General features: G+C 51.3%; 1 protein-coding gene across 1 annotated transcript; it reads left to right on the top strand.

The window, feature by feature from the left end:
* On the top strand, window positions 1–25,910 carry ACSF3 (acyl-CoA synthetase family member 3). Its single transcript, XM_050904256.1, has 7 exons — window positions 1–26; window positions 3,443–4,174; window positions 5,655–5,810; window positions 15,891–16,045; window positions 16,525–16,670; window positions 22,039–22,151; window positions 25,788–25,910. The coding sequence occupies exons 2-7, from the start codon at window positions 3,473–3,475 to the stop codon at window positions 25,908–25,910; spliced, it is 1,395 nt and encodes a 464-aa protein (XP_050760213.1). The 5' UTR covers window positions 1–26; window positions 3,443–3,472.
* The last annotated feature ends 1,614 nt before the right edge of the window (window positions 25,911–27,524 follow it).

Below are 27,524 nucleotides of genomic sequence, written 5' to 3'. Positions count from 1 at the left end.
CCCCCGGTGCGCGGTGCCGCCGCCAGGTGAGGCCCCGCCGGGGCTGCGGGAGGCGGCAGCGGGGTGCGGGGGCCCGGGGCTCTGGACTCTGGACTCTGGACTCTGGACTGGGCCCGGCCTGTCCCGTAAGCCGGGCCGAGCCATGAGCCGGTGCCCTTGGGCTCGGCTCTCCTCCCTTGTGGGACCCGCTGGCCTGCGGGGCCTGTGGCGGGGGCGCGTCCCCGCCGGGGGGGGGCCGCGATTAACGGTGGCTTTAATTAAAATGTAATAAACATCCCCTCCCGTCAGGCTGCGGAGGAGCGGTGCTTGGGGCGAGCAGCGGGTCTCGGCTGTGACTCCGGGCCGGCCCCGGCCCCTGCGGGGGTTCACACCGGCCCTTCGCTCCCGGGACATGAGGGGACGCTGGTGCTTTCGGCGTGTGGCAGTGCTGTGCCTCGGCTCCGGCCTGGTGAGGCCAATCTTTGCCCTCTGTAGCTTGGAAATGATGGGGCAAGGGGTTTTCCTGTTGCTGCTCTGAGATTTGATGTGAGCAGAGCGAGGGGCAGAGAGCTGGAGGGTGGAAATCCTGTCTGGGATGAAAGAAGAATAAAGCCCATCCTTCTCGGCAGAGATGCAAGGTGTGAGGTCTGCAGCGGTTCAGCCTCACGGCTTCCAGCTCCACTGCGCTTTGCGGCGGTTTTGTTGTGCCAGGAGCTGGTGTGAGCTCCCCAGCCGCTTTCGTTTCTTACTGTAGCCGTAGGAGGGTGGAGGTTGAGCCGTCTCTTCCAAGGCAGCAAAGACTCGCCTGCTGCGCTGCCATGATCTTCTGCCCAAGGCCCCCAGTGACAAACTTCGTATTCAGGTATGCTCTGCCAGAGTTTGTGTTACCAGTTATACCCTGGGCAGGGTAAAGAAAACAGCCCTTGGTGTTACTTCACCCTGTCCCGAGTGCCTGGAAGTCTGCGCGCACGCAGTCAACACTAGTTCTCTGAAGTCCATAAATGCACAGGCCTGGCTAAAGGTGCCGCTGCTTATTGTTCCATTAAATCTGGACTGGCGCTGTGGTGAAAAGGGGCTAATGTAATTTTTGGAAGGCGCTGCTCTGAAGCAGCAGCTAACACCTGCTCCGGAGCCGTACGAGGAACAGCAAGTATGCCAAGTGCACTTAGCTGCGCTGGCCTGGAGCACAGTGTGATCCTGGCAAACGGTCGCTTCCAATTAATGCCCCTCTTAATGTCTGGGGCATTAACATCTCGCCAGTGAGCTGGCCTTGGGTGGGGGTTAGGAGGAGGTGGTTAGGTTTAGGTTACGAATGGCGTTCGCTCTTTATATTTTAGTCTCTACAGAGAAATGGAAAGATGTCACGCGAGCTTTGTCATGACCTGTTTTGTTTTTTTCCATCCTGCTGGTACGTCATGAGTGCACATCGTTACCACGCTCTGGGTTCAAAGCCTCTCCCCCTCCCAGATGTTTCCGCACTAAATCACAAGTTTCTTTTGCAGAAGCAGAAATTGAGGTCGATATGCAAAAGAAAATACGTGCGAAGCCGATGTCTGGCTGGAGAAATGCTCTGAAGGTGGATGGGAGAGGCTGCGGGGCTCGTGGCTCCATCTATGCAAAAATAAACACTTGCTGCTGTCAGCGGGTGCTGCCCATGGACGTGTCTGAGCAGCCTGAGCTGGGTTAAGCTGTGTTCAGCTCGTCCCTAAGTAGCTGCCAGTTCTCTGGATCCTTTTTGTTTCAGCTCCTCCCCATGGTGGGAAGCTGAGCTGGGAGGCTATCTGAGTTGAGCCGCTCCACTAATAGGCATTTATAAAAAATTTGGTAAAAAATCAAGCCGTTATTGCCAGCGTCAAGGAAGTGTCACGTACCCTCTTACAGAGTGGGAAGTTGTCGTCCTTTGGCTATCTCCTCTTGTCATAGTATCTCTCTGGGGATACTTCAGCGGTGGTGTTTAATAGCAGCCATTTGATAGGCCGTGCAGTGAATCCCTTTCTCTTCTGCCACAGCCCTGTTCTTTCCTCTCTGCTCCCCTGTTGGCATCGGTGATGGTCTCTGTATGGAGAGGGTGCTTGTTCTTGCTGAGCTTCCAGCCAGAGCTCCAGGCTTTGTGCAGAGTGGGGTTACGATTCTTCTGAGGCATCTCCTCAGTCCTCTCAATTTATCGCTTCTTCCTCTCGTCTTTGGTGTACCAGTGGTCTCCCCTACAAAGTGTTCCCGTAGTCCCCGAGGCTCCCGTCTCCCCATTATATTCTTAGGGGTTTTGCACTGTGTGTTAACTTTTTCCCTGATGTTTCTGTGAGATGATCCAGGTAGTGTCCAATACTATTACATGAACCTTTCCCTATGAAAAGAGGTGTAAAAAGCAAACTTCTGGTACTTCTCACCGTTTACCACAAAAGCTTTTTTGCTAACTTCTCCCGTGAGCGGATAGGTTGATGTCATCGTGCTGCCTAAGCACAAAGGCAGAATGCACGACGTTTATGCCAGCCCATGATCTTCCTGTAAAGCATTTACTGGTGCTGGTACGCCTCCCTGTTCCCTTTTGGAGGTTTTCTCTGTTGAAATGCCCCTGTGCATCGTGTCGTTGCTGTGGTGGAGCAGCTGGGCTGGGGTGATGGTTGGGCTGGGCTCAGATCAAGCTCTGGCTGCCCAGGTGGAGCCTGGTGCCACGGCTGAGCTTGTCCCGATGCTCTGCCCGGTTCCGGGTGCTGCCAGGTTGGTACTTTCAGAAGTGCCGTACCAAACCCACGGGTCAGCGTGTGTGTGGCTGCGCTTCCCTGCTGCTGTTTGCTGGGAAAACCAGCTGCTCGGCGCAGGGAGGGCTCCTGCTGCCTGTGGCTGTTCGGGAGCTGTTAACCACTTGGTCTGTCACGTACGAAAGCTTTTGAGCTGAAGCGGTGTTTGTGATGGATGACCCGTCAGGTGGGAGGGTTTGGGCACTTTCTTGTACTTAGATGTGCTATTGCTTGAAAGAAAGCTCACGCAGGAAACAATCCTCCGCTGGGCTAAGCCTTAGGAGGCTTGGATTTCATGTCTAGCTCCGTGCTGCCTAACTGGAAGCGCAGAGCAAGGCAATGGTTTACCAAAGCGGTGGAAACTGCAAATTGAGAGCTAGATACTGTTGTAATTATTGAATTGCTTTAAATGCTGGTCCCGCTGAGTTAGAATGGCACCTCAAGTAGCCACTACTTAGTGTCCTAATATTACTGATTGATGAAAACTATTTCATAATTTAAGTTAGACTGTCTTTTAGGGACGCAGAGGCTGTGTAGGGAAGGGTCTCTGTCTCCTGTTCCATCTGGGCAGGGCCTAGCGCACCGGGGATGCAGCAGTCTGAAGCATAAACATTAATAATACAGTGGGTATTATTCAAATGAAGGCTGCCACTTTTCCTTTGTGGGAATAAACCCCTGGGTAATTGCTGCACATACTTATCTGTTCCTATAATTGCTTTCTGCAGAATCACTTCAAAAGAAGCGGTGCTGGCAGGATGCTGATCTCCCTGCTCTTCCCCCAAGTGAGCCGGCCCCTTCGATGCCTCGTCCAGGACTGGCACTGTTGCAGATGGGGGCTGCGTGGGCAGAAGAGGGCTGGCTGTCCCCGCAGGGGTCTGCAAACCACGTGGGCAACCTACAGCAGTGACGTTACCCCTGTCTTCGCTAGGGCTTTGGCTTTCGGTGATAAAATCGCCATCGTTGACCAAAGCGGTGAGCACACTTACAGGGACCTTCTCAGCCAGAGTCTACGCTTGTCCCAGGAGATCTGTAGAGCTCTGGAGTGCTCCAGCAGGGACTTGAAGGAAGAGAGGATCTCATTTTTGTGTCCCAATGATGCCTCGTATGTGGTGGCCCAGTGGGCTTCCTGGATGAGTGGGGGCATAGCAGTGCCCCTTTACAAGAAACACCCCGTGCAGGAACTGGAGTACGTGATTCAGGATTCGCAGAGCGCTCTAGTCATCGCAGCAGAGGAATATGTGGGGAAAATAGCCCCTAGTGCTGAGAAGCTGGGAGTCCCGGTTCTGCCGCTTCTTAAGTCTCGTAGTGATGGATCTGCAAGTCATGCAGCAGTGGAAGATGGTCCCTTGACAACCTGCTCCTCATGGAAAGACAGAGGAGCCATGATAATCTACACTAGTGGGACGACGGGAAGACCGAAAGGTGTCCTCAGCACCCATGAGAACGTGCAAGCCGTGGTGAGTGCTGCTTTCCCTCTGCAAAGCTCGTGCCGAGTTACAGAGGTCTTGGCCTTCAGAGGTGATTTGGGGTTGCAAACCCCAAAGCACAACACACCTTACCACAACCGAATTCCTGTGCAGAGCTGTGGGGCTGTATCTCGAAAGTCCTCAACGCTTTTAAGGTGAACACACAGAAGAGAGTGTGAGGCTCTAAACCTTGTTGTTTCGGTGTTGCTGTGCTGCAGCTGCAGCCAGGGGCAGATGGACTCTTCTCCCTGCTTTCCTGGAAAGCAGAAGGGATGAGACCTGTTGTAAAAGACTGCTTTCTTTGCGGTTTGCTTTTCTTCACTGTGACTAGGAAAGAACCTTTGCCTCTAATTGGAATATAACTTAGCCCAGCCCAGTACTGTGTGAAGTCTGTGCATTACTCAGCTATATATCCCCAAGGCAAAAAAATCCATTAGCTCCAGAGCCAAAAGGAATTAAAAGTTTGAATGAGCCTGCTGACTACCTCACCAGTTGGTTATCGCTGCCTGCAACTGATAGGCTCATGCCATTAGGGAAAAAGGGCAGGGAATACATCGTGCCTTACGGACACCTCCGAGAGCTTGCGTTGTTCTGGGTGCTCAGATACTGCAGTGTCGGGAGTGGTATGAAAGCCTTGATGGATAGAGCCAGGGCTTGGCTATATTGGGCAAAGAATCTGTTCCCTTACAAATATGCTGGTCATTTGGGAGGTGGCCTGAGCAGTCACTGTCTTTTGTGCTGTCTTGCAGAAAGCCTAAAACCTGCTCCCTGCCCTGTGGAAGAGGGTTGTGAATGACATGACTAAATTCCACTGTTCAGATGCTTTTTTATTTTTAGATGGCTGGAAATAAGCTTTGCAGTTGCTAACGCTGGGCTCTGAACGGCATTGTTCACCCAGAAGCCTGAGGTCTAACGCTTTAGATAATTATCCCTTCACGGCAGAGTATTTTAGAAGCTTGATAGTATACTAATATTTTTTTACTAACGTGAAGCCTGCTTTCTGTTTATCAGTCAGTGATTTTCTGCTCCTACTGACTAGCCCTTACAGGTGCTAAAAGCCCATTGTCATCGGTGTCCAAACTATGTCAACAGAGTTCTGGGAAAATTGTTTTTTTTATTACTATTTCTGCCAACTTTGCATGTGGAACAGCAGGCTAATAATTTCATAGGCCCTGCTTAAAATCACTGTTGACTATTTCTCAGTAATGAGGAAGGACTTTGCTGATATATATGAAGACATGTACTGACAGGATGCAGAAGGTGTTCCTCTTGTATTCTACTGTTGTGGTGGGAATTTTGCTCCTGCTGACCCTAAAGGAAAGACTTTTGTGCCCAGGCATCGTTCCAGGAGGTCTGGGATTTCTGCCGCCAGCTGTGCCCAGGGGATCTGGGGCCTGGATACCTCGGGCTTTTCAAGCAGTGAGAATCTTTCCTCCTGCCCTAACACTGGGTTGTATGTTTTCTTCTGCAGACCAAAGGGCTGGTTGAAAAATGGGAGTGGAAGAAGGAGGATGTTATTCTGCACGTGCTGCCTTTACATCATGTCCACGGGGTGATCAATAAGCTCCTCTGTCCTCTCTGGGTGGGAGCGACATGCATCATGTTACCCGAATTCAGTGCACAGATGGTAAGCCTGGAGGGATTGCGCGTTGTCTTTGAAATTCAGCAGCAAGACCCCATGCATTGTAATTAGAGCAACTTCAGAAATAAGTTCTTAAAGAATTCCAGCCTCTTCAGCCACTGGCTGCATGTGGTTTACAAAGTGTCTGTTAAAAAAACGCTTTCAGTTGGACGCTCAGTCTGGGGTAAACGTGTTCGTTCTGGAGGCTACAACTTGGTTAAGTGTGACGTACGTAATTGTAACGCTGCACTGCCCCTCCTCAGACGTTGAGGGTCTCTGACTGGAGGTGGGCCCCTCTACATACGCACTAAGATCATCTGCACCCAGAATAAGGGTTGTTAATTTTCTAGTACCAGGAAGGGTGGAAATACTGGATTTTTCTCTTGCATGTTAGCGGCGTGCTGCTTGAAGCTATGCTGCTTGTCAGCATTTTTGGTAGCTTGCATTTTTCCCTTCCAATTCTATGTCCTCGATGTTTTGTATTACATTACATGACAGAACACGGGCTTTAGAGTTTCTTGCAGCCCAGGTAAGAGAAATACTGGTACTCATCACTTGCATGGAAACATTGCTCTTCCTCTGCGGAGAAACAAGTGTTAACAGATCTGTTGGTTTAGACTCAGCGATATGAGAGAGACTTCGCAAATTGAGAGCTTCTTGCAGCCTTGCAGGAAAGGTGGCAGGAGGGAAACCTTACTTGAATGCAGTAGAGACACGCTTATAATGTTGTTTTCTAGCTGAGACAGGAAACGCCAGTCCCAGCGCTCTGCTTCTCTTTTGTTCCTTGCTGTGGTGGCAGGCAGCCGACCAAAAGAGAGGAAGAAAAGGGACTAGAAACAGGGCAACCAACGGTAAGGTAGAACAGTTTCTACAGTTACCGGCCCCTGGGATCCAGCACCGTTCATCTACGCCTCCCAGTGTTGTGGGTGGTGTGAGAAAGGGAGTCTGCAGTGTCACTGTTAAGGGAGCAATTGCGTTTTCAGGTGCTGCTGCCACCTCATAGCAGAAAGGAAACGTGTTGTCGGTACAGAACTCCCTGGGAAAGTGAAAAGAGCCCGTCAAGCCTGTGCTTTGTAACTGAACAGGCTGCTTTACCTGGTCATGTTTATTCATATGCTGGGCATCTTGTCACACTGAAAGGACAAAGTGCAAAGGTGTGGGATACACCCAGAAGCCTTTGACTGTGCTGCTGTCAGGCGAGGGTGAGCCCAGGCTGTGATCCAAGCGACTGCAGGACCGTGTGATTCTTCGTTGCTTATTTCTGCTTCTCGGAGAAGCAACCACAGAAAATGCATGCTTCCTTTCTTGTTTCAAGATGGCCCTGACACCTGAACACCCAGTTGCTGCCCGCGCACTGATCCTTTGTTGCGGAACAGCCCTAGAATCCCAGAGGGGCAGCTCTGCATTTGCATTTCCAGAGTAAATAGGTAGGATGCTGTGGTAGAAGGCAGCAGGAAGGTCGCCTGGCAGCTATAGACAGTGCTTTCTCCTTGATGGTCACTGCTGAATTGTCTTCCCCCATCTTTAGGGTGTCACCCCAAAAGCTCAGGGTGCGGGAGGGAAGTGTGCCCCACCGAAGCCCGAGCTCGGCGGGTGCCCAGCCCTGGTGAGGTGGCAGAAGAGCGTGCTGGTAGCCTGGAAGCAAAGCCAAGCCCTCTGGAGGGCGCGTTTCTCCACGTCCTGTGCCACCGGTGATTGATTGTCCCTTATACCCTTGTGTTTTTCTCTCTTCTCTCCCGACATCTGCAAATCAATGGGCTGACGTTGAAGGATGGGTTCAGGTGCGGGGGAGCGGGACACCCCGCCTGCCTTCTCTGATCAAAGCTCTCCCCCCAGACTTGACAACCAAGGGCAAGCGGGGACAGCGCTGGAGGCGTCCGCTTGACCCTGGAGGTTGAACTTGGGCAGGGAGGTCGGCGTGGCAAGCGTGCCTGCCACAGCGAGCGCCGTTCCGAGGGCTCTCAGGTGCATTCGGGCTCTGAAGGATGTCATTTGCTTTTCTATTTTTTTTTTTATTCCCTTTATTTTTCCGAGGGCCTCCCCTGGGAGCTGAAAGTGGTTTGATCGACACTACAAAGAAAGCACATGAGGGTAAATAAGGCTTTCTTGTGGAGTTTAATGCAAGCTGCCTTTCAGTTCCAGTCTATTTTCACCAGCTGTTTACAAAATGCCCTTTGCTACTGAAATCAGCTTTCAGAAAAGCAGCAGAGTTTCAGTGGAGGATTTTGCGAAAGGAGCCTGAGTTTTGCTGTGTGCTTTTTTCCTTCGCTGCACCTTGAGAAAGCAGCCAATTATAGTGTGATATAAAGAAACTCGAATGGCAGCTAAAACACTTGACAGGCTGATCAAAACAAGGCTAGGAACTTACTCTCAACCTGCTGCAGACATATTTAGCCTTGAGTGATACTGGCAAGGGTTCAAGAGAAACCGCAGCAGCATGCCCAATGTGTGTTTGGTTTCTAATCACTAACACTTCATTATACAAAATAAATACTTTATTATTACAGTGTTTATTAAATTACATAATTTGCGGCATGCCTTATAGTCATGGATACAGATGCCAGTCTGGTTTCGGTGGTGGTAATAGTGCTCTTTTTTTCTTAGTTAGAAGACGTTTCAAGCCCCAGACCAAGGCTTGCTTGTCGTTCCCTGCAGTGCAGTGTTAGGAGGTGGCATCTTTCAGACCCTTCTGTCTGCTTTTGGTAGCTGTCCAAGGAAAGGTTAAAAATCAAGACTGTGGAGTAACCCCAGTGTCCTGACCAACATCCACTCTCTCACTAAAACAGCATCTGATGTCCGTGGCTGCATGCAACTATTGCTGAGGGCACAAGGGCTCATTAAAGTGTCTTGAGATGCCTCAAGCGTGAAAGTTGCTGCATAAAATCAGATTCTTTTTTTTAAATGAGGACATCCATTACGTTGCACTAGCTACTGTACATGTTATAATTCACTTTATAGCACCATCTGTTAAGACTGTCTTGCTTAAGCTTTTTGTAGCATCTTTTTATTGTAAGTTATTAAAAAATACGGCTGCATCTATTAATCATTTATTAATAAAGGGTTTATAAATGAACCCTTAATTTCCAGCATTACAGTCCACTTGTACATGATGTGCTAAGTCCTCTGGTGCATGTACTCCTTGGGGTGCAGCGTGTCTCCACGGGGAGCCCTTCTCGGGCCGCTGCCTGCACTCCTGCCTGCAGACAGTGGGAGTGGTGCCCAGCGCTCCTGCCTGTGCTTCTGGTGCTCGGGAGCGACGGCACTGACTGTGGGGGGAGATGTTTCAGCGCTGCTGTGGGCACGTGGACTTGGAGCGGGGAGGAGAACAGCAGTGAGCCTGAAAGCGCGTTCCTCCCAGCAGCTGTGTGGGGCAAGGGTGGCTCTGATGTTGTTGTTGGTTTGGTTTTTTGTTTTTTTTCAAGGGTGAGAACTGGGAGGGCAGAAACCTCCTCTGGAGCCAAGCTGCAGCCTAAGCATCCCTATACGATCCTCCCATCATAACTTGCTTCCAGCTGAGTTTACTTCTCCAGCTGCACTGTTCCTGTTTGCAGGCAGCCAGCATTTCTCAGCTGCTTCTGAACCTGTTTGAAGTGCCTGCCTTTTGTCTTTATGCAGGGGCAGAGATTTTAAAAATGCTAGATTTGTACAGGTTTTGTGCAAATTGGTGGCCAGAGAAGAGGTTAATGCCTCTGCTTAAGGAAGGAGTGCAAGGTGAGCATTCTCCTTACTGGGCATCAGAGAAAGCCTGCGACCAAGTGCTTTTTGAAGGCCTCTGTGAGCATCGGGCTTTGCACCGAGCAGACACTAGAGCATCCATTCCCCAGTGACTCCCTCTCTCCATCTCCCTTTCCCGCATCGATTCAGTGACGGCTGCTAAGGCTGAGCACGCCCTGTGGTGTGACTGTTACTCAATGGAAATGTCAGTGAGCCTGGAGAGACAGACCCAGGGGAAACCAGGCGTCCTCTGTGCCAGTGCTCTTGCCATGACAGTCGCAAGTTGACGTCCCCATTCTGGACCGGGACCTGGCTGTGCTGGGCACCTTGCGGACAGGAGCTTTTTGGAGCGAGTCGTGAGGTCAGTGTCTGCTTTGCAGGATCCTCTGTTGAGGCTTTTGGCTGAAGTGGATCCACTCTGAGTTTGAACAACGGGAAGGGCTTGTCTTTGCCTTGGACCACCTCTCATCTCGCCTTAAGGGAAAGATGTTCTAATAGCAAAAGGCTCCCTGTCAGCTCTTCACACTGATAAACGTGAGATTGGATCCCAGGAGGTCTTTCGGTCTTAAGTGCGGAGTGGGAAATAAAAGTATTCAAAAACGTGAAAGAAAAAATGATGAGTGATGGGGGAAGCTTTTAGAAATCTCAGCTCGGTGTGACCTAGTTGTGGCATGTGCTGCCCGCTTGGCTCTGCTGGGCAGGTTTCGAGCTATGGTGTGCCGCCTGCAGAATGACAACGCTGTCTGTGCCCTGCAACCTCTTCTGTAATAAACATGCCGAGATGCAGATTTACTGCCCTAAAGTTCCAAAAGGAGCTGTTGTTTTGGTGCCAGCATTACTACATATCTGACTTAAGGTGCCTCCGAGGATCAGACCCTCTGAAAATCATACCCGGTTTTACAATGTCACACACAAAGACGTCAAAATCGTTAATCTTATTTGAACCCTTCTTTCTAGGGAAATGGGAAAGATGAGTGCCCAAAGCTCGTGTGTGATTTGGGACTAGCTTCCCTCCATGTGCTGTGAGCGTGCTGTCACCCGTGGCACCTTTTTCCCGTGGTGGGAGGGTGCCGCAGAGCTGATGCTCATCAAGGTTGCGTGTGAGGTGTTGCTCCGGGGTCGCTGCTGCATCGTATGGTTACACCCCTGACTTCCTCATGAAGACCAGCAGCCCGTGCTACATCTGCGAGCAAACTGTCCTTGCTGCTGCTGTTATCTGTGTGAACCAGGCTGGGCTGAGGCTGGGTGCCGATGCTTTATACCTTCACTGGGCTGTGCAGGGAGATCTATGGCTCGGCGGTCGCAGTTGCCTCCGGGAAGGAGAAGCGTGCATCGCAGTGAGCCTCTCCCCTGGATCTGTCGCTTCTGCAACCATCACTCTGGGCAGCTCTTTTAATTTATTTTTAAAAGAAAAGCAAATCCAAGCAGAGGAGTCTGATCTCCAATAACCAAGCACGGCTAAGATGCTGCTCGTAGCGTGCTGGAGATTGCGTCTCCCGTCCAGTTTCAGCTGGAGAAAGGCAATTGTCTTTTCATCCATTAATGGGAGGCTTCAGAGGAGTAATTTTATTTCAGACTCAAAGAGGAGCCGGTGGAGGGAGGAGCAGGTCACTAGTGAATGGATTATGTTTGATCACTTCTCGCAGACCTGGCTTTAAAAAGTTAGAGTTTTTCTTCCCGTCTCCCCAGATCTGCCGTCTGTCCTCAGCATCTGTTACGGAGTAATGTCTTTTGATGTGTGTGGAGAAATACAAAAAATGGAACCAGAGCCTGTCATATTTACTTATATTACCAGGTCCCAGGGAAAGCACTTGCTCCTTTCAGTATGCCTACAGCATAGGAAGGGTTTAAAAGCTTCAGCCTGGAATGCAGAGGGGCCATCAAACTGCACTGATGAATAAATGATTAAAACCAGAGTCATGCAGAGCGCAAACAGTTTGGGGTTGTAACAAACATGAGACGAAGCCACCAAGGGCCCAATTTCCCTTTGAAGAGAAGAATGTTTCTCTCTCTGCACATTGCTCACGAACCGTCTGCGGCTCGGTCCTTAGCAGAGAGCAGAGCTGCCCTTGATGCTCTCCCATCTCATGTCGTGCCCGTCTGCCTTGCAGTCGGGGATAAACCGACGTCAGACGTGGGTGCATGGTCCTGCCATCCCGTCGGTGCTTCTGTGGGAGCTTTCTGTCCTCGGTGTTAGGCACAGGGTCTTGCCAAACGAGGAGCTGGTTCGGCTGCAGCCGTGTTGCTGCCTGTTGCTCTCACAGACACTCTGAAAATTGCAGGCAGCCCTTTTCCTCGCCGGCGGTGCTACCCGCATGGCAGCGATCGATGCAAAATACAAACCCATCTCGCCGATCAAAAGGGAAGTAAAGGGATGATTTAACCTTGCATTAGGGGTATTGTTACTTTTGAAAAGGTTTAAAAAAAATTCAATAACAACTGAAAATGATACAATAATTTTATAGAAGAAAGGAGCTGTTGTATCTGTCAGTAGCGGCAGCAGCACGGGCTGTCTATTATCCGTTTGCGGTCTGATGGGAGAATCCATGCTGATACTCGCTTCCTTTTCAGCTTTTAGGCATTTTTGCCTGCGTCTCTTCTGGCTATTTTTGGGAGTCCTGTATCGGGCAAAGTCTTGCAAGCTTTAGCATGCAAGTGGTTGTTGCCACCTTCTCTTCTTTTTTTGCATTAGAAGGTGCCCAGATGTTGGTAGATTTGGTGTTTTCTGTCTAGTTTACGGCATTGCGCATCTCCCTCTGAAGGTGAGGCCTCTGTAAAGGAAAAAAAAGTTAGTGCCTTTTCTCCTCTGTGCTTGCGTCTCTTGCTTTAGGTGATCTTAGCAGATCTGGAGGCTGGTTGGGAAGGTTGCTGTATGGAATGACCGTCTCTTGGAGCAGCTTGCATGTTCCTCCATCCTCGTTCACCATCACGCCATCTGTGTGCTGGAAGAAATATGTGGGAAAAATCTTACAGCTGTGTCTGTTCTTTTGTACCCACTGGTGTAATTTTCTCCTTGGTTTTTTTTTTTTCATTTGCTGATGGCAAAATCCCACTGGCCAGCCCATGGAATGGCCCAGATATGCTTTTGTGCAGTGGGAGGGGAAGAAAATCAGGAATGTCGGGCTGACGTGAAGGCTCTTGGGAACAGGTCTCCCACTTCTCTGCTGGCTCAGGCAGCCTTGTCCTGTAAGCCTACCCTGGGCTTTCGCTGCTGTTATTGCTTATAGGAACTGTTCCCACTCTTGCTTTCTTGTGGTTGGAAACTTTTTGTTTCTAGCCCTTGTTTATCTTACAAGGAATCTTGGTCCATCTCCTGAACATATTCCGTCGAAAGACTGCTGCTTCCCTTGTGTCCAGTGAGCGCTCGGTGCAAAGTCCGGCAGCCCTGGCACGCAGTGCCGTGTTTGCCTCCAGAATCCATGGCTTTTTAAAAGCACTTGGAGTCCTGAGGTATCAGGTGAGCAAAATAAAATGAAATGATGGGCTGCCAATACCCTGTCCACAAGTAATTGATGTGGTGACGGTGACACATGGGATAACAGAGGGGGAGATTGATTGTGCTGCTCTAAGCCTGACGGTGTCGGAGGATGCCGTGCGCTAGAAGGGCAAAGCTGTCCTCTTGCTACGAGCCTGTCCAAGCCCTGGGATTGATTGATTAGTCCCAGGTAACGAGACTTTCCCAGATCCTTCTCTCAAACCGTGAAGTTATAGTTATAAAACAGAAATAGCTGTTACAGCTGCCTGGGCAGTGACAAGCTCTCCGGACAGCTCGGGTCTGTGGAGGGCTTGGGGCTGCCAGCTTTGTACCACGGCTTGGTGCTTAGTACCGTTAAAACACATGGGTAGGATCCAGATTTGGCTGAGCAGGAGCAGAGCAGGTGGAGATGTTTGGCTGTCAGCAGATCACCCCGGCAGCTGGTGGCACAAATCCAAAGGCAGCTGCTTATCTTCAGGAAGGGGCTGTTGCTGGGGCAAGTCGGACTGACACAAAAAAGCTGCTCCCGTGGCTGGAGTGGCGGTAGGGAGGATTTTATCTAGGGCAGGAGTTGAGCAGGCGTGCGAGGACAGGGGCCTCTGGGGTGCAAGAGAGATCTGCTGTGTTTTGGAGTGATGGTTTGGTTGGGTTTTTTTTTTTCAAATCCAAATCCATGTGAAAATAACTCTGCTGTGTGGCCAGACTGGAAGTCTGCCTGCGCTCCCCACAGCTGCTCTGGACTTGTGAAGGCAAAAAAAAAAAAATCATACAGCAAGGATCGAAGAGCCTCGAGCATCTGTCTCCCTTCAATTCTTTCGGCACAGTCCTGATCCCTGCTTGCCGTCACGCGTCTCTCCCTGCCCGAGGCAATGGCTCTCGGGAACACCAGGCTGCGGAGAGCAGGTCCGTGCATTCAGCCCCTGGCTTTGGAGAGGTCCTTCTCCATCCTGCTGCCTCGAATGGGAAAGATATTGGGGGGGGTTGAAGAGAAAAAGATCTTTGGAGAAAGAGGCTGGGAGGAGTATGGTAGGGGTTAGAGCCTTCTAAATGCAATTTTGCCTGTTCCAGCTTGTTTTAAGGGATCATGCTGGTAGGTGGGGTTTCTGCAACGGAGGGTGGTGTTCCCTCTCCGGGCATGTCACCCATCAGTCTGGGCAAGTCATATTCCTCCTCTGCTTTCCCTAACACTGAGGGGATCTTGCAGCGCTCATGTCCCAGCTCCTGAGGTGTCCCGGGGGATTTCACCTTGTGCATTTGTCTCGCCCCATCGAGGACCATCTCTGGGCTGGGAGGCAGCATGAACTCCCTTCTGTTCGGTGGGACGGTGCCTTTGTTGAACGTGTCCTGCTCTATTAAGAATAACAACATGGTGGTGGCGGTGGGGTTTTTTTAGGAGCTGATTGTTCTGAAGCAGTGGAGTGAGAGACGCGGGGGGAGGCGGCGCCGGCGCAGCCAAGTAGAAAGTAATGAAATAGAGCCCGAGCGAGCAGGACGGAGGGGAAGGGGGCAGAGTGACAGCATGAAGGAGAATCACTTGTTCACCTTCAATCAATTCCTGCTTTTTCTCGCCGTCGCACGCGCCTGTGTGCAGCTGAGCGTGCGCGGGCAGGGAGGGGAGAGGCGGCGCGTGTTGTCAGGAGCTGTTAGGAAATACATTTTTCAACAACGGGGCAGGGACCGGAGCGAAAGGAAAGAAGCGGCCATCACCGTAGCCTTTTATTTATTGATGGCTTTGGATCGTTCCTGTCTTGGGAAGAACTTACCTAGGGGGAAGAGTGGCGAGGTGTGGAAGGAATGGGCCCAGTTGCAATATTTATGGCTCCTGCCTGTTGCTAACTGCTCTCAGACGGGGCTGCGCAGCCAGGACAGCAGCCGGGGGTCGCTTAGTCTTTATCCCCCCCCCTCCCCAGCAGAGCTGGCTCCTGGAATTTGCCCCCATTTGTAGTTCCCACAGGTTAGCAGGAGTTGCAGCTGAAGAGCATCTGTCCGGCAGGGACCGTTCCTCTCGGGAACGGCGCGGTTGGTGTAGTGGCCCTCCTGGCTACCTGCTGTCTCCTGGCCGCAGCAGTTTTACCTGTGGTTTCTGATGGCTGATCTGAGCTCGCTGGGGGCACATCTCTCTGTGCCAGCTAACCAGAAGATGACCGTTTCCATTGCAGTGGAGTCTCACTCCCAGTTCAAGTGCATGATAGCTCTCTTCCCAGCCCTACCATCCATCTTAAAAGCGTTTCTCCCTCAAAGGTTCAAGTCTGTGGGCTCCTACCTGTGTATTGTGTTCTTCGAATGTGGCTTAGTGTCTTTCCAAAGAAGAGCTCCCATGCTTTGAAAAGCTGATGGCTTTGTGTAGCCTCTGAAGAGTTGTACATGGTAAGGGAATTAATCGATTCTGCCACAAGCTTACGTCTTCATGAGAAAATTCTTGACTGTAACGTGATGGCACTAAAAAATGCCAATTCCATCATCTTGTGCTCATTGAGAGTGAAAGCAGGTGGGTGATCCACTGGTGGGATGAGAGAGTTGAATATTGTGCTTTGGGCAATAAGGGCGTGACGAAGGTTGGGAGTCATTGTTCTGGACGTGGATGAGGTGCACACAACAGGCTTCCAGTTGTTTTTACTTTCCAGAAGTCTTAGATAGCAGAGGTTTGACTGTTTGTGACCAGCCCAGGGTGGCTTTGTTTTGGACAAGCCTGATGCACTCCTGTACCTCAGTTTCCCCTTGCACCGTGCAACGGAGCAGTGGTGGAGTTCACTGCCCTGTGAAGCGTTTGCAGAGTCCTTGCTTGTGAACCTCTTCAAAGGTGCTGAGGAGTCAGCACTGGCGGCACGGGTGATCGCTTCCCTCTACACTTTACATTGAGGTGTGTTTTTATATGTGTATGTTCCCTTCCTTTCTAGGTTTGGCAGAAGTTCCTAAGCTCCCAAGCTCCCCGTATCAGTGTCTTCATGGCAGTGCCCACTATCTATGCCAAGCTGATACAGTATTATGACAAGCATTTCTCTCAACCGCAAGTCCAGGATTTCGTGCGTGCCTTTTGCCAGGAGAACATCAGGTAGGTGAGCGATGCCCCTCTGGGCAGGGGCTGCTGGTGGCTGGCTGTCCCCATGGTGGATCTGCCAAGGTTTCTTTTCAGCATCACCTCTTTGCAGTGCTGGTTGTTGTGCTTTAATGTCTCTTTGACAAGAACCAGGGTGACATTATTTAATTATGAGCCACTCTTGCATGGTAAAGCCAGAAGGGGTCTGCATGCTCATTATATGTGTCACCCTACGTAACACAGGACTAAGGACTTTGTCCTGCAATCCAAGTTTGTACTGCAGTATCTCTTTTAGGAGGCTGTCCTTAAAACCCATATCAGACAGAGAATTTTCTGTATGTGAGGAACATCCTTGGTAGCAGCTAAAAGGCCTTTGGGGCTTGTGGTTAAGGTTTTACGTAGGAGCAGGCTTTATGTAACCCTGTGTTAGACTGCAAATTCCCTGAAGCAAAAGTGATCTTGGATACTTTCTTACATAGGGTTTCCTTGTGCAGGTTAATGGTGTCAGGCTCAGCAGCCCTGCCTGTGCCTGTCCTGGAGAAGTGGAAGAGCATCACTGGGCACACGTTGCTGGAGAGGTATGGGATGACTGAGATTGGGATGGCGCTTTCTAACCCTTTGCATGGAGTCCGTGTCCCAGGTAGGAGTCTCTAGAGGGTGCACACTGTTTGGAGGCGTTTGGCTGTGAAGTGTTCTTGCATTTTCTCGTCACAGAGAATATACATCTAATCGCCATTTGTCATGATTGAGGAGCAGGCTATGGTAGGAACAACGATGCTGGTAGAGGAATTGGCTTTGGGAAGCCAGGAGAGGGCATGGGTGTGTGGGAAGTGGCTGGTGGGTTTCCCTGGGATCACTGGCCATGGTGGATTGGCAAAGCTGTGTGTGCAGAGCTCGCGGCGGTGCACGCTGACCTGACCAGCCAGGCTGGTTCTGTCCAGGAGGCAGAGTCCATATTGATACTTTATTATGTCCAAGTCTTAGTTCAAGCACTGTGATGAGACTGCATCTTCAGCTCCTGCTCTGTGAAATTGGACTCGTGTGTGGTGTTGACACAGGATTCCCCACGCAGCAGTTCATGTCCAACCGATCGGTACTGAACATTTAAAATAGGATGTCTGCTCACTCTTATTTTAGTGCCAGTTTCTTGACTCTTCAGGAATTAGAAATTGTCACACCTCGTTGTACACTCTGGTTCTGTTCTCTCCTTGTCTTCCCTCACTTCTCTTAGCTACACTTTGTGACTCCTCTCAATATCTGTACTTTATGTAACTTAGAAAAAAATTGATCTGAAACATTAAAAATATAAAATGCCCCCACCCTCCCTTTGGTTAAAAACGTGGCCATCTGTCTGCAGAGCAACCCAGCCCACCACTATGCCACCTTCTCCTCCCCGCATGCTGTCTGTGCATGCATGGCACCATATGCATCGTCTTGGTCTCCGGTGTCTCGGGGGACCGGTGTTACCCAGTGGGGCTGTCCTGGGCGTCGTGGCTTCCCACAGCACCCCAGTCCCACGGGATGCAGTAGCCGTGCCCATGCAGGGAGAGGAGAACCCACAGCTCCCCCGCACTGGCTCCTCAGCCTGAGAACAGCTCAGGGGCAGTGTGAAATACAAACTCTAGTTTACTTTCGCAGAGTAACTGTCGTTCCCCCACCCCAGCTCAGCCAGTCTTCCCTTCCTCCAGAAGCCCCATCCCTGCAGGCAGGAGATGGAAGCACGCAGGGAAACAAGATTCCCATCTGCATGAGCTCGAGCTGTCCATGAGCCCTGTGCCGCAGGGTGACGATGCAGAGATCATTTGAATGTCCCTGTGGCCTGGTTATATTTGCTTTTCATTCGTCTTCAGGAGGGGAAATGAGTGGAGGCTCTAGAAATTTCCCAGGAGACAAAAGGAGACAGGAAATAAAACTGAAAGTAACATGGGCAAGACAGATGTTGGCACCCAGAAGGGCAGCTCCTACTCCAGAGCTGGATGGCCGTGCTCCTGAACAGAGCTGGGGCAGGGTCCCTGAGGGTACTGGGGTCTGCAGGGGAGCTGGGGACAAATCCTCTCGTGCAGCTACAAGCAGAGGGGCTGGGGATAAAGGCTGGCTGACCGTCACTCCGGCCACCGTCCAGGGGCTCGCTACAGCCCCGAGAGGGGAGAGAAACATCTCACAAAGGTGTGGATCGGCGAGAGACCTTACAGAAAGAAGGCTATAATTGAATAGGCTTGATTAATTTATTTCAGGAAGTGTCAGTTGGGAAGCAGATGGGTGAAGCTGAGGCATAATTTACTGGAGCTGTGAAAAAGCTTTTGATATAGTACCCCATTAGAGGCTGGGATGTAAGGTCACCAGGTACCACAGAGCATCCAGTGCGAGAGAGTCAACTGAGAGTCAAATGCAGTGATGGGCTGGGAACAGAGGCTGGGCAGGAGGAGGGGTGAAGTATCCAGAGAAAAGACCTCAGATGGCACTGGTGTTACAGGGACAGATGCCAGGCAGTGGTGACCACAGACCCCCACGCTGGCCAAAGCGATTGCTAGCTTTATTTTGAAAAAGGAGCGCCGAAAGCGTGGCACTTTACCCCGTGGGTAAGTCCAGGGATCCTCACACTTGCCAGGGGATTTCTCCTGGAGTGGAAGCAGCACATCGGCCTTCTCTACTGCTTCATGAGCCTCTGAGGAGAGGTTCTGGAGCTTCCCTTGCCCGCTTTCACCCACTCGCTGTGGCTGGGGAAGCGTCGAGTCCTCGGAGCCTGTCCATGTCCTGCCCGTGTCACCACCGGTGTCTCTGGCAGTGTGGCACTGCTCTCTACCCGCAGCACAGGTCTGAAGGGATGGGGGGAGCTTTAATTTCCAGAAGAAGAAAAGATGAAAGATTTGAAAGATAAATGTTTGCTTGTATATGGTTAAAACCCTGCTTAAAATGCCTCTGTTTTCACCAGCTCTCATTCTAATCCCCCCGGTGCTGTTACTGTGAAGGGAGATGAATAATTCATGGACGGAGAATGCCTCACTGGGCCTAATCACCACTTTAATTGGAGGTTTAGATCAGAGGCGGCTAATAGCTCCTACAGCGGGGACTCCGTGTATTGTTGACAGTGAGATCGTTGAGTGCCTTATCGTTGGCCTGTTTCAATTCTCCCAGGACACCACCGCACATAACAGCATCGAGGTCCCCAGATACCGAAGGACACAGACCGCAGGGCCAATTAAATTTATCTGGGAAGAGCTGACAACTTTTTTAAACAGAGGAGAACCGGTGAAAGAATAATAGTGTCACTCCTTCCTGACTGCAGCCTGGCTGATGCCGGCTGAGCTGACACCGCGGGCATGTTGCCAGCATTTCCTAACATTCAGGAGCCTGCAAATTGGAGAGAGCTGGGAGGGAGCGAGAGGGGAAGGAGCAGGGATTTCTCCCCAGTTTTCCCTCAGGGTTATGGATGGGGACAAAAGAAAGCCAGTGCGGAGTGTCGACCCCCTTCTGATCACCCCCGATTGCGGTCTCGGTGAAGCCAGGACCTCTGGTTCCGTTCCTTTGGGAACGGGCTCAGCCTTCTGCTGACCTGTTGGAGTCGGCACGGTGTGTATCTTGACATGGCAGATGGGCCTGAGAAGCTCTAGTCATTGTTTTTGCACAATTTTTATTAATATTGTCAGGTTCGTGTAGCTCTAATCAATGTTACGAGCATTTTCAGCCTTTACAGATGCTGATTTCCAAGTTTGTCATTTTTCCTAAATACTAGAAAGCCTTTTCCAGACCAAATATAAGGAAACAGCTCTCCACGAGGGACTTATTTTACACGTTGGTTTTAGTTTAGCCAAGTAGAAAATAAATTGATGGAGCTGTATTTGTAACTGTGATCTGAAACACTGTATGGGGGACACGTTGCCTTCTTTGTGCCTTCAGATTTTATTGACAGCGCTGTGCTGATCTTTGGTATTTCATTCTCAAAGGCTGAGACTAGAAGTGGGCACTAATCACTGAGTCCTGCTGCCCGTCAATCAGTCCATTACATTTCGGCATTGAGGTCAGTAGCTTGCATACAGGGAAGAAGCATCTTCCAGGAAGGCGTCCATCTGATCATGATTTGAAGGCTTCCAGAGATGGCAAGTCTGTGAGAGCCCGTGGCAGTTCCTTGCACTGGTTACTGCTCCCTCCGTGAGCTTTGCAAGACTGACTTTGCAGTGTCTGCCCGCCGTCCCTTGCCACATCTCGCAGGCAGGTTGGAGGCTGTTCACACAAGGCATTTTTCACACTGGAGAAGACGTTCCCATAGAATTCTAGAAGGTGGCTTCAGCAGGCTTGGCATACAAACATTTAGGGTGTATTCCATGACTTGTTACTTGCTTTGAGTCCTCCTGGAGTCTACCATGGCAGGTACCAGACTGTTTAAAATACATAAATACCTCTACACGGCACCTCCAGGCACTTCTCCTGGTGACTTCTCCTGGCACATGCTTCTCCCTCCTTACCCTGCTGCAGTCCTCTGTCTCCAACTCCTGACAGTGTCTGGCCATGAGGTGAGAGCAGCCCAAGTGATGCTTGTGGTAAAAGAAGGACCTGGCTGCTTGTTGGCTGACCTGAATGCCGAAGGCAATTTCAAGCTGAACAGACACACATCACAGAACTGCCATGTCGCTTTCTGTTTATTTCTTGCCAGATTTGCTAATTGTTCGGGTAGTTTCGCTGCAATAAAATCTCACTCCCTCATAGCCCATCTGCTCTTAGCTGATCCTGCAGGGATGCCATAAATCTGGGCTACGACGACATATCTATTTCCATGGCAACTGACCAATGTAGCAAACAAAATCATGATGTCACAGATATCAGATCTCCGGGGCTTGAACAGGAGAATGAGACCGGGATAGGGAAAATGCCACTTGAACCCAAATGCCTGAAATTTAGACGACAAGGGGAAGACAGCGCTGAGCTCCAGGTCCTGCACACCCTGCTCTGAGGACTTTCCAATGTCGAGCTGATCCTAGCAGAACTAGAAAGCATCACCAACTGGAGGCTCTCCAGGGGAAAAATTGATCATCTCTTAAAATAAAGAGTCTGATTTAAGCTCAGACATGTCCAGTCCTCCTGAGCCACAGGTTGCTCTGTGCTGACGTCTCTCTCCCCACTTGCAGGGGATGAAAGTCACGGGCATCGTCTTGCAATGAGAGCCGTCTCGTGCCATTGAGATGCAGAGCGAAACCTGCTGAGCCAGCAGATGCCCACGACTCCTGGTTGCTGCTGAGCCTGGAGCTCCCCGTCAGACAGGTCGCAGGAACAAAGCTGCCCTTTCTTCTGTGCTTTCAGATGCTCACCAAGAAGAGCATGCACTAAACCAAGGGGTGGGAATGCTGCAAGCTGCAGGTTGCAGAGCTCTGTGTTGCAGAACCATCTTGGAGCTTAATAGCAGTCGTTTCTGACACTGTGTCACATTCCCTGGCTTTGAAAATTGAAACCTGTGGGAGAACGGTGTGGTTTTGATCTCTGCTTTTCTCCTGTGATGTTTTATATACAGTGTATTGATGTCTCATAAAACTGAGATAATCCTTTGCAATTCTCACACTGTTAAGCCTTTGCCTTCTCTGTCAGGTCCAGGCTATAGAGAAGCAGTGAGCCACTGTAGTAATCATTGTGCTCTTTCTTTTCACATCTTTGTGTAGGTTTCATGGTGCTTTTTTTTTTTTTTTAAAGACAGCTTCATTACTGAGCTACGAAGCTGTGCTGATGTCTTCAAAGACTGGCCAAGAGAGACTGTTCAGGGCTGGAGACACATTTGTTTTCCTAGGCATTTCCAACACTGCCTGCTCAGCGAACAACGGCGTATTGCACCGCAGTGACATTTGCATGCAGACACAGGACGTGATCGAAGCCTTCCTGAAGGGTAACCCCCTGCTAGGAAGTTCTTTAGTGCCAGCACAGCCTGCAGATGCCATTGATAGATGAGCAGCTGCTCTTTTGCATCCTTGATTTTGTTGTTTCCCAGAGGCTGTCCACTGTTTCAGTCTTGTTTTCCTTTGTAGGTTCTGTGGGCAACCCGCTTCCAGGGGTGAAAGTGCGCATTGCCACTGAGACCTTGAAGAACGGTGGTCGTTCCTACACCGTCCATGCTCAAGGAGATGAAGACAACACACAGGTAGTGCTCAGCCATGTTCTCTGCTGCTTCACTTTGTCTCATGAAAAGTTCTCTCCTGCCCAGCCCTTTGAAGCCCCAAGGACTGAGGCTTGCACTGCTGTTATTCCCAGGAGCTCAGTGATGCTATTTAGAGTTTTCTCTTTCTTGTATTCTTTTTATGGGTTACTATAGCCATGGTGCTTTATGGACTGTACAAGTGTTGTCCTTCCTGCATAGATGAACAACATCTGAGAGAGAAGAGCACCCCGTGCATGGGCGTGGGAGGTGAAGGCTGTGGTATAAGGGCTATGGGCTATGGTATAAGAAGATGATATTGTGTCTGCTGAGGCTGTTGATGCCCCAGAGGAAGGTGATGAGTTAAACAGTGCCTGGCCTTTGAAAGCCAGGACAAAAAATTGAAGTCCACTGCAGAAGGTAAGAACAAGGCATGGAAGGGAATTCAGGTGGACCCTACGCTGGTCTAAAGAGTCACTAAATATCTGCAGTGTGGAGGAGAGGTGAGTGATTTCTCACCCTAGAAATAAGGTCTGTGTTTATTTCACTGGGTTTGATCAGGGGGTTAGCAGTGACAATTGGCAGGACTGGTGGCCTTAGGGGTTGCATTCATTTTGAAACGGTGCAGAGGGAAACCCATCAGGTTTCCATGAAAGTCCAGCTCCATGCAGAGCTCCAACTGCCAAGCGATATCTGCACCAGCAGTTCTGGTATCTCAGAAGTCGGATATCCTTGATGGTGAAGCAATTGGGGCCCCTTTCCCCATAAACTGCCCCCATGTTGGGGTGCTCTGTGTTCCCCGCTGCAGAAGCAGCCCCCAGCCCAAGGTCCAGGGCATCCTGCTGCCTCAGCCCCTTTCTCTCCCCACAGAAATGGCTGAACAGGGTCTGCATTCCGGCCACATCTCCTTTGCACCCTCATTGTGGGTGCAGGTCACATTGCCTCCGGCAGATCAATAGCCAGGTGATGTGCAGGCTCGGCTGAGTAGATAGATGCTGTACGTGCGAGAGAAATTACGCCAGCAGTTGTGTGCGCCGTATGGGTGGGAGACAGGCAGGCGTGAGATTCAACCTGAAATATGTGACTTCACTCGTTCCTCTGGGGAAATAGCTTCTCATCTAGCCACGTACATGCCAAGGGTTCGAAAGGAGCTTCCTGGTCTGTGGCAGGGTATACCAGAGACACTGCTGGTGTAAGTACTGGTGAAAGGCTCGAGAAAGCTTTTTTTTCTCTAGATTATCTGTGCTGGCAGCTGGAGGAGCCAGCAGGACCACGGGCAGCCCCGGGTGTGGGTTGTGGTCAGGCTGCAGCAGGTTGCGTTCTGCGTTCTGATGCCGTAACGGAGTGCTGGATCCCACCCCAGATGTGCAAAATGAGCCCAGGGATTGCTGAGAGGGACCACTCTGGCTAGGGATTGGGGCTTTTATTAAAAAAAAAAAAGGTTTGCTGCTCTTTAATCTGTGTCACTGCTGTGGTGTGGCTGAGCAGTGGGCAAAGGAGGAGACCTGGAGTGGCCGCTCCAGTGCAGCACTCAACACGTAGGAAGCCGCGTCCCGTTTTTATCACTTCACTGGATGAGTGTTACGTTTCACAGTTTTGTCCCCTTGTCCTGGAGTAAGATCTTGGCCTTTTTTTTCCACTTGTGTGGAACTGAGACATGAAATATAAGGTGTCCATTTTAATAATGATCCTATAATGCTTTTTTTACCCTAAGGGATCCCTAGGCGCTTTACAAATTAGGTCTCAGATACAAGAATCCCCAAAGTGCAGCTACTTCCAGGATGAAATGTGGACGTTGTTCTTCTGAATTATGAGAGGAAAAAATATGTAATTTTTTTTTCTGCTCAATACTCTTTCCCCTTCCTTCTGGTTTGATTGAGTGACCAGAGAAGAAGGGGAGCCCAGATGACCTGTGTCTGGTGCTGGAAGCCCACCACCCCCCAGGGCTTCAGAGAGGTCAGACTCATGTAACTCTTCTCTGTTCTCTGGCTTCAGGCTGCTTGAGTTTATATTTAGGGCAGAGGAATTGCCCTTTTATCCCAGCCGTTTCTCACATACACCCTTCAGCCCCCAGTGCGGGCGGCTGAGGTCCATACCGATGTCTCACGGTGCTCCTAGGAGCTCCCACCAGCGCTGGTGTTGGCCCCGCGCCCCTTGCTGATGGCTGGCTTTCCGTCAGGCTCTCCCTTGGGTTTTTTTTCGAATGTTCTGGTGAATTCTCAAGACATCAGCTGGGGAGGGTGTGGGGAGGTGGTAGAGTTTGCTTCTGGGTGTTGGCTGATGGGTTGGTCCCTCTCTGAAAGGCTGTCCCCATCTCACCCACCTTCCCCCTTGTCCCAGCTTAACTGGGAGTTTCTTCAGGCTGAAGGGAGAGAAATGGTCCCATCTGCTGGGAGCCACCCTGGGAGACAGTGGCTGGCTGGGCACCTCCAGGACATCCACAGCATTTCCAGGAGCAGAGCGGCACCGGCTGCCTCTGTCCCTAGGACTGTCAGAAGGGCCGTGGCGAGGTGGGAAAAACGGTCCCCGCTCTCAGCATGTCTTGGCACAGACAGATGCGTGGAGATGCCAGGAGTTTGGTTTTTATATGGCCTGGGTATGGAGTGTGACTTTCCATCACGTGGCCGCACTGGCGGGCAGGTGGCAGCCGTGGTGGCACACCTCTTCTCCCGGTGACGGTGTAATTTAACTGCTTCACACCTGCGGTCGCAGGCAGAAAGCCTCACCTGCTGCCTGTTCCTGCCCTGAGATGCTGCTGCTGGCACACTGTGTGCATCATGCTTGGTTAATAATTTATGTCAGAAGAGAGTACGTCAGTGGAATTTATTTAAAAGAAGGAGGATCTGACAGTCCAAGTGCTCATCACGCTCCACCAGTCAAGGAAAGGCCTGGCTTTGTTTAAAATCCACTCCTCCGTGGCGGAGGGGCTGTCCCCGGGATGAGAAGACCCGGTCGGTGTCACCCTCCATCGGACAACCCCGGCGTGGCCTTTTCCTTGCCTCTTATGAGACGGGATAAACAAATACTTCCTCACCTCCCTCACAGGAGGGCTCTGAGGCTTACAGCATGTTGGTTGAGAGCTGGGAGGTCTGTGGTGTGGACCTGGCAAAGGCAGAGGGGTCCCGGTGGAAGGACAGTGGTGGTGGGGCTGGTGGCAGGAGGCACACAGCCCTCCCAGAGCCCGCTCTGCCCGGGTTTGATATGAGCATCCGCAGCCCAATCCCTGCTCCGGGCATTTCTCTCTGGTTTGGCATTGATACTATGAAAAATTACCAAATGTCACATAATGGATTGCTGGAAATAAACACCTCCCGGCAGCCAGGCCAGCACAGGGAGCGTCTGCTGTCTGCTTCAGTTATACGACTTTCAGGGCAGGGATGTCTCTCCGTACACGGAAAGCGCGGTGCACATCTGTGCCGCTGCACAGATAATAATGAAACTGCCAAGCCGGAGCTGGTCCTGGCCGCGGCGGTGGCACGGGGCCGTGCCGTGGGGCAGCCATGCTGTGGGGCGGCCATGCCCGGCAGCACGGAGGGCTAAAGGCGAGCACGGTGGGGCAGATCTGGTGGGATGCTGAGCACCCCGGTAGGAGTTGGGCTCCAAGCCGTCTCTTTTCACCAGCTTCTTGGCTCTTGTGAGCAGGTGATCTTCGTGGTGGGGGTTAGGCGCATTGTCAGGGCAATCTGCGAGGCGTTCACACCTCGGCTCCGCTGTGACTGTGAGCAGAAAGAGCACCTGCCTTTGCCAAGGAAATTATTTGCTTAGCTGTATGGAGCCTCACAAGGTCACCGCCTTCCCCGCTCGCGTTGGACTGAGGTTTCTGCCTTCTGCTCCCTCTCGACAACAGAAGACAACAGACTTTGTCCGAGCTGTTTCTTCCCCACTAACACTGTCTCTGCCATTAGGTGCTGGGGCATCACGCCGTTTCCTTTCACATCGTCACCCTTTGGACACGTTTGCGCATCCTGCCGCAGTGAGATGCAAACAGGAGCTCGGCGGCATCGTGGCGATGGCAGAGGAAGGCGTGTGGGTGGCGGGAGCGGGGAGGTGGGGAGCGTTTCTGCTTTGCCATCCGTTAAGTGCCTGAGCTTGCAGCAGGGGACTGCTGTAATTTGCAAAGCTGGTTTCTGGCACACCCTGAAGATCAATAATCTACTTAGCTGAAAGTTTGCTGGATCTCTGTTCTTCCCTTCATTTTCTCCCATCCCTTGATTAGAGTGCTGGATTCCTTTCATGCACGTGCTCCAGCCCTCCGATCTCCTTGCAGCTCTCACGAGTCTTGTGCTCCATTGCATCCAGTTTGCTCAGGTTTTCTAGCTGGCTCTCGTGCCGCTTTTGCTAATTGTTGCTGCACCTTAGGCTGCGAGCTGGTTTCCTGAGCTGACACGGTGCGATCAGGCTGTCGGCAGTGCCCTGCCTGAAGCTGCACCGTCACTGCCGACACCGAAACAAGGTGCTCCAGCCTGACGAGATCCCCTCGCTGCACAGTCTGTTCCCAGCCGAGGATGCTCTGCAACCTGGCGTGGGACGGGGCCGCCCGCGGTGGGGCAGCGTGGGCAGGAGGTGGCACTCCCCGGCAAAGTCACCGTGCCCTCACCCTGACGCAGTGTCCCCCACCTCCTCCCTGCGCAGGAGCGTGGTGACGCGGAGCGTGGTCCCCTGGCGAGATGCTGTCCTTCGAGTGCTCGGAGAGGTGCTTCTCCTCCAATACATCCCTGGGGAGCAGAGGTGTGGAAGTGGATGTCAGGGGACAGCAGCAGCTTTGCCTGCTTTGAGCCATCCCAGCTATTGCTCCTGTAGCCGCTCACGTCCGAAGCAGTTCCTAAACTTTTAACCCACCTTAAGCAGCTGCCTGTTGAGTCCATCTGACCCTATAGGCAGGCTCAGTAATCCTTAACCACGGCCCTGGATACTTTTTCTCCTGGTCTTTTTTCCCCTTAACTTTTTGGCAGCCCGGGGATCTCGCTTTCCCCATGCCTGGCTCCGGTGCACAGGAAAGGGTTACAGCTCTCCGGCGCTGAACATTTCAGTTTGCTTTGTTCAGTGCAATGCATATTTCATACGCCTAGCTTCCCAGCTGGCAGAGGCCTGGAAACCCTGCAAGCTGTCGGGTATTGTCTCTCTCCTTCTTTATTTGTTTGTTTGTTGTTTGGTAGGTTTTTTGGGTTGTCATTTTTGTTGGATTCCCCCCCCCCCTTTCCAAATTGCTCGCTCGCACGAAAGCCAAACCCCAGTCCCTGACAATAGGGGTCTATCAATAGATAAATGGTTTCACAGCTGTATCCAATGCAGTGCTCTAGCCAGGGCTTTTATGGTGAGTAATTTTCTCGTGATGAGGCTGCGAAGGGAGCCGTGCGGGATGTATGGGTTGCAGGAGCT

Source organism: Gymnogyps californianus, chromosome 12 (genome assembly GCF_018139145.2).
Source record: "Gymnogyps californianus isolate 813 chromosome 12, ASM1813914v2, whole genome shotgun sequence".
NCBI lineage: Eukaryota > Metazoa > Chordata > Aves > Accipitriformes > Cathartidae > Gymnogyps > Gymnogyps californianus.
The sequence above is the reverse complement of the archived record's forward strand: the minus strand, read 5'-3'. Positions and strand labels throughout refer to the sequence as shown.